Below are 10,018 nucleotides of genomic sequence, written 5' to 3'. Positions count from 1 at the left end.
TTGGAAGCGCGGTGTGGCAGGGTCGCGGAAGAGGTGTATGAAAGTATCGTTGTGGGCCTTCGTAGAAATAACACTAGAACAGAAGTAACCAACTCTATTTAGAAACGTTGGCTTCTATGGGTTTGCCAAACTACAGAAGACTTCGCGTCTCTCACGTGCGCCTCTAACGATGTAAAACAGAACTGCAGTCAACAGTTTCAAAGCCTGATTATTCCAGTGAGATAAGTTCTCGTTTCCTGCTTCTCCCTGCACTCGATCGATCAAAATGATTATTGGCGTCTGTTTCATTCCAACAGCCTGAACTGGGGCCAGAATTTCACTATGATTTCAATCATGCATATGGATTTGATTGCACACAATTCCTGTTTTTCAGGCGAACGAAATCCATAGAAAACAAGAAATCGGAGATCTCATGCCTACATGAGAATATTTACAGCCTTTGCATTGGGGGGGGGGCTGACCTATTTCAGGCCAAAGGTGCTACTGTATTAGCTTTTTGAAAACAAAAACCTGTTTTATTTTGTTCTGTACTGTAGTGTACTGTGCAAAAACATTTACAAAAACTCATATATTTCATGGAGGTTTGAGATCTCCGAATTCTTGTTTACATAAGTAACATTTAAATGTGTCTAACCTACCTACATGCCAAAATCTTGAAAATACATTGTTCCTTTCTTGATTTATCTGCCTTGAAAGATGTCCCCTGCAGTTCCAGAACAAGCTGCTAGGGGAACCAAGCCCACACAATGCACTTGTTCCTGGCATGTAAAGCTATCAGTCAACAGCTATCAAGGTTATAGCATGTCCAGGAGAAATGATACAAAAAAACTGTTCTAATGCAGCACAACGGACAGCCACCAGGAGACCCAAATTTGACTTTGACCTTCGTCTTTCTACGACCGACCCACATACCAACTATCATCACAGTTCGTTAAGTTATGCTGACCACAAGTACGCGGAAACACACACACACACACACACACATGATACACACACATACAGACACAGAGACACACACAGACACACACAGACACAGACACACACCACACACACACATACAGACACAGAGACACACACACACACATGATACACACACATACAGACACACACACACACACACACACACACACACATGATACACACACATACACACACACACACACACACACACATGATACACACACATACAGACACAGAGACACACACACAGAGCGAGAGAGAGGCTCTTGAGGACACTACATGAAGCGCAATCATAACAACAAAACAAACGCATAATATTTTCTAATTCTTTATCATCACAATGATGGACACACTCCTGAGTTTATAGAAAACTTGAAATTGACATTATAAACATAAAAACTTGAAACTGACATTATAAAATGAAAACAAAACTAATGGAGCGTAAGCAAGGAACAGTTCCAGAACAGTTTAGTAACAAAATGACCTCTCGTTTGCAGGAGAAACATCTATTATAACTTCTTGCAAAATTGGAAACTTGTGTGCATTCTATCCAAGACTTCGGTGGCCATGCATTCTTTTACCCAATATTAAAGAAATCACATCCTTTTTGGTACGTGTATCACTAGATCTAACTTAGTTCTCACACAGTAACATGGCAGTCAAAGCATATTGCGGCAAGTTTAAATGACCTGGACACGCGGTGGTCTAGCCATTTACATCCAGAAGTCTACTGATACCTAGTTTCCAATGTATGTAGCATGTAGCAGGTAACGTTTAAGCACTTAAAATACGCAGTGTTCATAATCACATCAAAACGTTTTTTTTTTCATCTACAATCGAAAGATGTGGCGGCTGCAACTGTTTTCGCCGTTCTTTGGTCAGACGCTGTCCGGGGTTAGGCGATGTTCTCCCCACCACTAACATTCCTGATCAGGATGACAGAGAACACAATGCCGACCAACTGAAGACAAAAGAGAAGAAAAGGCATCAATACATAAACTTCAAGTCAGTTTCAACCAATACATTATATAATGAACTATTTACTTAACAAAATGTAATCTATTTAGATAAAAAAAACATGATACCACGCCAATAAGTCTGCTGTTCATTTGGCGTTGTAAGATTAATCATGTCATGTCATTCTAATGATATTGCCGCTTCGGCCCGAATGGATTTTCGTATTCTTAATCTATTCCGTCCTTGTTCTTTTCTAGTAATTTATCGCCAGTGGCAGTGCTTCCCAGTAAGCCACAATACATGTACACATGCTTTTCAAAAGATGATATCAAACCTATGCTCAGCCATCAGAGTGACCTTTAACCTACCTGGATGAAGGCGATGGCGAGCCCCACCCCTCCGATGACGATGATGTTTTTCTTTAGGTAGATTTCAAATTCAAACAGGCACGGCTAGAGGCAAGAGAGTACAGAAATATACTTCATGTGTTGCCTGAGGTATTACATGTTTCCTGCACAAATTGTTAAAGGCATCCAATGGAATTTCAGGGCAGCAGAACTGGAAATATTCTGAATAAGGCAATCTTTGTGATACTGACAAATACTGCCCCACATTGGCACGTTTGATTCAGTATTACATACTTGGGGCTTTTAAAACTGCAGAAGCAAGCCCGAAGATGAGTCCTTAATTTTCTGGGTGGGACCCTAAAAATCAGCCCGGGGCCCTTCCAGTAACCATTTTCTACCAGAATTTTGGGGATGTTTGCTCCATGGTGGTCAATATACACTGGGATAGTGTTGTTTCAACTCAGTATGTAGATAAATGACTAGAATATTGACTTTGGAAAATTTAGTTTCCAAGCCCTAAAAACTGCACTGGATGCCAAGCCCTAAAAACTGCACTGCATTATGCTATGCTATATTAGAACGATACAAAAAGTCAAATTTCTTTCTCTAAAAAGTGAATTGGATCAACCCTACTCCATTGCAAATAAATATTATTCAGGAAATAAACGTGCCGACATAAGACGCCTTACGAGTGTGTTTCAAAGCCGGCAGCCTTGTTTACTTACATTCTGGTATTTTGTGGTGGTGCCACAAAATGGGTGCGCCTCGTGTGAGCTGTCTTATCGCCAACCATTAATGTGAGAAATGTGAGTTCCACAAATGTGTTGAAAAGATGAAGAGTCGATCCAGGATATTTCGATTGATATATTTTAATTTCAGTGCAAAAATGTTCATAGTGCAACTTTGGAAACAATCATGGATTTTGAAAAAAAACTCGTGTCATGAAGCTGATGTTATGATAATTGTCATGTGTGACGTGTGACTTTCCCTTTAGCTAACACATAGCTGTGCACAAGGACGCACAGTTTTTTTTTTATTATTATTCCAACATGTAATCACCAGACGTGGTGACGACACACTCAAGTTTTATCAACTTATATTAATGGCGCCACCAACCCAGGGGACAAATACATGACAGGACAATACTCATTTCCACCTGAGCGAAGTGAGGAAAGTCGTGTAAAGTTCCCACCCCAAAATCACAAGATCGGTGGCATGTCAGGACTCGAACCCAAGGCCTCTAGGTTCCGAGTCGCGCACTCTGCCGCTACGCCACACGACGAACAGTTGGTACCGTCTGCCCCGTACTTACCCTGAAGATACTGCATGAACTCTGTGGAGTGGGGAAGTAACTCCTGCAGTATTGGTTGGCGATTTTGCAGAGGCACGTGTCTTGGTCACAGGGGTTTTGCCAGTCCGTGTTGTTGACGAGACCGCAGCACGAGTACTGCAAAATGAAATGTCACATTTTCACAAACTAAGCCGTCGACAATGGAACTATTTTATAAAAGGTCTATAGCTGTATTACGTATGCCAGTGCATAAGATCAAGTTCGATAATGGGCCTCCTAGCGTGTACCTATGGTACTGCAGTGGGGCCCAAATTTTCTGGAAGATTTTTAGTAGTAAAAAGCTCTTGGGGTGTAAGTTTGGGCTCCCTAGTGGCTTGCTCTGGAACTGCAGGGGTATTTGTTTTAAAATCTTTGAAGGAGAATAACTCAAAAACCGGTTGATGTATCGATATCGTCATGATCTTTGATATGTAGGTACCTCAAGTGATCTTTGAAATAATTAAATGGTATTTACGCAAATCAACATCTAATCTGCATAATTAATGAAATTTCTACAAACCAGCTGTGTTCCATGATAGGACTATGCCAAATACAGAACAAGAGGAACATGTAGCAGATATCAATTATGTAAATGAGGACCTAAATGGCATAATTAATGAGAAATTATTATTATTCCATAGCGGTAACTCCCAGGATTTTCATACTTGTTGCATTTGGAAACAAGAGTTCCACGATCTCATACCTTCGCCAAATGATGTTAACCCTTGCAGTTGACGAATTATACAATTTTAATAATTGATTTCGCAAATAAGAGCGTCATTTGCATGGATTACATCAGTTGATCATATTCTCCACCCAATGGCAGCCTTATCTTAACAAAATAGGCTATTCTAGCACTTCCTCATAAATTATGCAAATGAGGTCATAATGTGAATAAATTATCTTCATTGATGTTCACCTTCACTTCACTTCCAAATGCGGCAAGTATGAAATTCCCAGCAATTACAACTATGAAGTTATAACAATTTCCCATTAATTATGCAAATCAGGTCTTCATTTACATAATCTATATCCTCAGATGTTTTTCTAGTTCTCAATTACATGTCACAAGTGTTTCATAGTCCTATTATCGAACGAAGCAGATTTATAGAATTTCTTCATTAATTATACAAATTAGCTCCTGATTTGCATAATTGTCATCTGATTATGTCATGCATCACTTCAGCTACCTTCATACCAAAAATCATGACAATCCGTCAACCGGTTCTTGAGTTATCAAACTTCGGAGATTCAAGAAACGCTCCTGCAGTTCCAGAACAAACTGCTTGAATAGTTTTCTTTTTAAGATAAGACTGTCATTGGGTGGAAAATATTACCACTCGTACAAATGAGGATCTTATTTGTATAATCAATATAATGACAGACATCTACAAGTCACCAGCTGTTAAGTTCATTTGGCGAAGGTATGAGATCATGGAACTCTAGTTTTCTTCTTTTCTTAAACAATGTATTGTGATATGGGCTGCTATAAGATCTCAAGATAGCAGCTTGTTTTATTACAATGGAAACAAGACTTTTGAAAAAAGTTTATCTCGGCCGCTGGCCATGTAGTTTTGTGTTCTTGGAGGATGTCCACATAGATTTGTGTAACTGCTAGAGAGGAAAGAATGTATTACCTAGTATGTTCATACCTGTAACACCAAACAGGGTAATAAGTTGGCTTCCATTATCATTTGCTTCAATGGAATTAGTGAAAAATATTAATCTCGAAGCAGATGTTGGGAGGGAAAATGTTTAGGTAGAGATACAGATTTTCATTTGTGATTGAAGATTTGAGAGACAGGAAAGAGTTTAGGATATGTATGTGGAGCTAATTTCTCTGTTAGAGTAGGTTACACAGCTCTATGTATGGGGAAGACATTTTTTGGAATCAGTAGTGTCATGTTGTATATTACAGAGGAACTATGTTCCATCTGTATGTTTCATTGAAATTGTAATGTCTGGACAATACTGATGAATAAAGAGCAAAGATGCATGTGTCAAAAGTGAAATGTTTTATTTTGGTATAACTTCATGAGACAACACAAAATGGAGTGGCTACAATAACAGAGCTGTCAAACGTTATCAAGCTTAATGCACTAACATATTGTTAGGTTGTACGAATTCATAAATTTTCACGGGGGGGGCGTACGAATTCGTAACTCTGTTTAAATCTGTTCAACAGCACGAATAAAACACAATGTAATTGATTGCCCTTGCCCGTAGTATCTTTAGCTCTATTTTTATCCTATGGCTCTATGCCTAATACCCTTATAATTCCTGATATTTTGCTATTTTTGCTAAGTAAATACCTTACCAGCCTCATGCGTTACATCCGGGATCTTCGATATGGGAAATTCCATTCAGGCCACTAATCAAAAGCGACATCTTGCGACCGAGGAATATAGTGCACTTCCATAACCTTCGTCTTAACTTATTCAGATGTCTCAAGGTAATATTAAAACGTAATTTTTTAAACTTGGTTTATTGGTGCAATTGCAGCAGTTATTACCAAATCTTTATAACATTTAATGCATACTACTCTCATGTCCCTAATAAACATACCCCCCGGAATAAACATACCCCCCGGACAAATCTTCAAAGTCTAATATACATACCCTCCGGAATAAACGTACCCCCCGGAAAATGACCAAATTGACAGGTGAACGGTACTAAAATGTGCTCTTTATTTCAATACCAATGTATGGGCAAATTTTTCACTGTTACTTTTGATTAGGAATATAAATATACTGTACTAGTACTCAACAAACAGTGTCGACATTACAGCCATATTACACCACTAGCAATAGGGGTGGGTACCTGTTCGGCTCTTCCAGGTCCAGAGGATCAGGTTCAGGTCCGGACCTGTACCTGTACCTGTACCTGATTCTGAATACCGGAGTTTCAGTACCGAATTTTTTTTGCTAAATGATCATTGCTAAATACAATATAACGTTAAGTATATGTAACCACTACAATAATTTTCATTTTATTTTATTTTTTTTATTTTTATTTATTTTTTATTTATTTTCATTTTATTTTCTTATTCTGTTTTATTTTATTTCATTTAATTTTATTCTATTTTATCCGTTCTATGCATTATCAAACTTCTCCTCTACTGCTAGAGCTACTAAAACTTCAGACCGAATATATTAAACATTTTAATTCGCCCCCTCTAGCGGTTTGGGCCAAATTGCAGCTTTCCAAAAAAATCCAAGATGGCGCCGGCAGATCGGCGCGGCTCGGCGATTGCCGATTTCATTGTATTTTCCTTGGTCTTTTACGCGATTCAAGCAAAGAAAACAAGTTGACCACAAGAACAAAAGAGTAATACAGCACTGGGAATCTAATGGTCCGTTTTGTTGGGCGGTAATTTCTCAGTTCAAGTGAATATTTACGTGCGTCACAGTGATTTATTCACCAATCAAAAGCGACATCTTGCGACTTAGGCAAATATGGAAGGTTAATGTACATAATTTATGTCATTGATTTATTGGTCCAATTACAGCAGCTATTAGCGAAATTCTAGAACATTAAAGGCATACTATGATATAAAACAATGGTTTTGTGGTAAACAGCATTTCTTCTTTGTTGTATAAGAATAACGACACTATCATCCGGTAGGTCGACACCACAAAGTAAAGTATACATGCAGAGTAATTGGTTTCATTGGTTTTCACGGTCGAAATCAAGATTTATCCAGTCATCCAACGTACCTATTTTTGAGCACAATACCTCGGCCGCTAAGGCGGCCGAGATAAAAATGGCCATAAGTGGTTATTACTATATCATACGTGGTTATTACTATATCACACACCTGGTCCTGCAGAACCGTCACGAGCTCCCTGAAACTCTCACTCTTGGCATCAATCTTGCCCGTACCAAGCGCTTCAATGAAAGAGCTGCGCGTCCATTCCGTTACCTAGGTAACACACAAACATTGATTCAATTCTTCAATTTCAATTCAATTCTTTATTAGGATACCAAACATAACAAACATGACATACAATGTTGCCTGAATGGCGTTGATATTTACAAGATAAAATGCCCAAAATATTATACTAGTATATTTACAACAACTACAAAAATGACATCGACATTGAAATTTGTGGTTCACTCTAATATGACAATGCTAATGTGTGTTTTATCCAATATTTGTATTTTTTGGAAAGCAATACATCACGAAATAAACATGGAATGCTTCTTATTGCTCCATGATGAATTGATCAATTGAGAAATGTTTGAAAATGTATCCTTGGCTTGTAGATAAGCCAAGGACACGATATACAGCGTGTAATGGCGTTTGATGGACACGTGTTTTGCACACTCACCTGATCACGGTAAACAACTCCCAGGATCCCCGCTATCAGCTCGATGAGGAACAGTACTCCCAAAATACCCGCAAACTGGAGGGACACAAGACGTTCCAAACTTTAATGGTCTTTACATACGTTTCAACGCATTGACCCATATCATCACACGAATCGTAACAAACTCCCGTAACGGTTGCAATCGTACATACATAGTTACTGTAACTAATGGGCTTTTATAGAGCAGTGTTCAATACATGAGAAACGGATACAAACCGTGTATGTTATTGACACTCGCCAAGCAACGTACTATGTTACACAAATGCTAGTATTATGAACCCCACATTAGTCCTACTTAACTTCGGAAGGTTCTCCTTGAGGTTTGATAACGGATTTGAGCTGTGGAGAACTTTCTGTGGAAGTTTAAGAACATTAGTAATATATTTTGTCTACTTCCATGAGAGTTCATCTGTGTTGGTAGTTACATGTTTAAAGTTAAAACTTTTGATCCAACACAAAAATTCTCTCACCTAGAGCTTTTGACCAGTCTCTCTGGTCTTCCTCAGTAGACTGACCCAGTGAAGCTTATCACGTGGCTTCTTTGAAGTGTGACGTCAACACTGGGTCAAAGGTAAATGGTAGACGACGTCGACCCCGTCGCGGTTCAAAGAAGCCACGTGACAAGCTTCGCTGGGTCAGTCTACTGAGGAAGACCAGGGTGACTGGTCGAAAGCTCTAGGTGAGAGAATTTTTGTGTTGGATCAAAAGTTTTAGCTTTAAACATTTTGTCTACTTGAGTACTTAAACGTTCTCTTACGATCATCAGCATGATCTTGTTCTCCTTCATGGCTCCGCAGCAGCCCAGGAACCCCGTTACCATGGTGATGGCTCCGGCGGCGATCATGACGTAACAGGCCGTGTAGAACCACGTCATGTTCAGGTCACCTGACACGAACCTGGACACATCCTGGTCCACACGCAGCCAGATGCCCACTCCCAGCAGCACCGCTCCGGTCACCTGGACATGAACGTACATTTTAGCCTTGTTCATGTGAAGTCACCCAAGGCGCTTTACATGTGGTTTACCCCGAAGCCGGTTTCAAGTGGCTCCATCTGAACGCTCCAAATCACATTGAAAGCGCCTCGATCCCAAACCACTTCTAGAGGTGGTTTCGAATCGGTTTTCCCGCATCGCGATTTGCGTCTGAACGCAATGTGACTTCAATGTGACTCATGGATCACGGGATGATATTTCTTTATTTATATGTAATACCAACTTTTACGTGGCAGCAACTTAAAGAGAAGTAATGGTCAAATAATGTGTCCGTTCTAGGACGAGCTTCACCGCCTCTGGCGGGACCACGTCGGCATTTGGCCGAGATACGCTGGGAGGGGGGCACCAGCAAGCAGGTCGTTGACCTCTGGCATTGATAACACGCCACCTTGCGTGTTTTCATCAAACAACAATAATTGTAGCTCAAGCGAATTGTGATCGAACACGGTTTCAAAGGAATGTGTGGCACGTGGACCAGATGTGAGGAATGTGAGTTACCCGACTCGCGGTTTGGGTGACTTCACATAAACACGGCCTAACATCTGAACTCATCATCATCACCATCATCTGCATGTCAATGTACAGTGTCCAACATTACGGTGGGCCACCAATGTCCTCCATACCATTAACACCTCCGTACTGCCCTCCACATCGCCACACTGTCTTTAACTTCCCTACTGTCACACCCCCATACTATCTTCATAAACGTAAAGAACATAACCGTGGAAGCGATATACGTTCATGTTTTTTTTTTCTTTATTAAAACATTTAGGAGCAAAGTGGACAAGATGACGACACACTCAAGCCGGAGCTTATGTTCATGTCGCCATCTAACATTACAAAAATACAAAAGCAAATGCAAAAACAGACATGCAAAGCTTAATAATAACAGAACAGAATAAATAAGGTTACAATGTGTAAAGTACTCCAGGCAGAACTTACAAAATTGATAGGAAAGAATTACTCAAATCTTTTAGTTTCCTTTATAAATGATTGAACATAAAGTAAAAATTTAAGTTATTTGGATATGATAGTGATACAGAACCTCTAAGGAATAAAT

At 39.6% G+C, this 10,018-nt stretch overlaps 1 protein-coding gene across 1 annotated transcript in view; it reads right to left on the bottom strand.

Annotated features, from left to right (window-relative positions):
* Positions 1–1,348: 1,348 nt before the first annotated feature.
* Positions 1,349–10,018, bottom strand: part of LOC109467711 (tetraspanin-8-like) — an 11,259-nt gene continuing 2,589 nt past the window's right edge. The window contains exons 2-7 of the mRNA XM_019765758.1: positions 8,722–8,922; positions 7,926–8,000; positions 7,412–7,516; positions 3,577–3,711; positions 2,286–2,369; positions 1,349–1,921 (exon numbers count right to left, since the gene is read on the bottom strand). Coding sequence (XP_019621317.1) covers positions 1,856–1,921; positions 2,286–2,369; positions 3,577–3,711; positions 7,412–7,516; positions 7,926–8,000; positions 8,722–8,922 — 666 coding nt within the window. The 3' untranslated portion in view covers positions 1,349–1,855. The remainder of the gene's footprint in view (positions 1,922–2,285; positions 2,370–3,576; positions 3,712–7,411; positions 7,517–7,925; positions 8,001–8,721; positions 8,923–10,018) is intronic.

This window comes from Branchiostoma belcheri, unplaced genomic scaffold (assembly GCF_001625305.1).
Source record: "Branchiostoma belcheri isolate BF01 breed outbred unplaced genomic scaffold, Haploidv18h27 scaffold188, whole genome shotgun sequence".
NCBI classification, from domain to species: Eukaryota; Metazoa; Chordata; class Leptocardii; order Amphioxiformes; family Branchiostomatidae; genus Branchiostoma; species Branchiostoma belcheri.
Note: the sequence above shows the minus strand (reverse complement) of the source record. Positions and strands in the feature narration are given on the sequence as shown.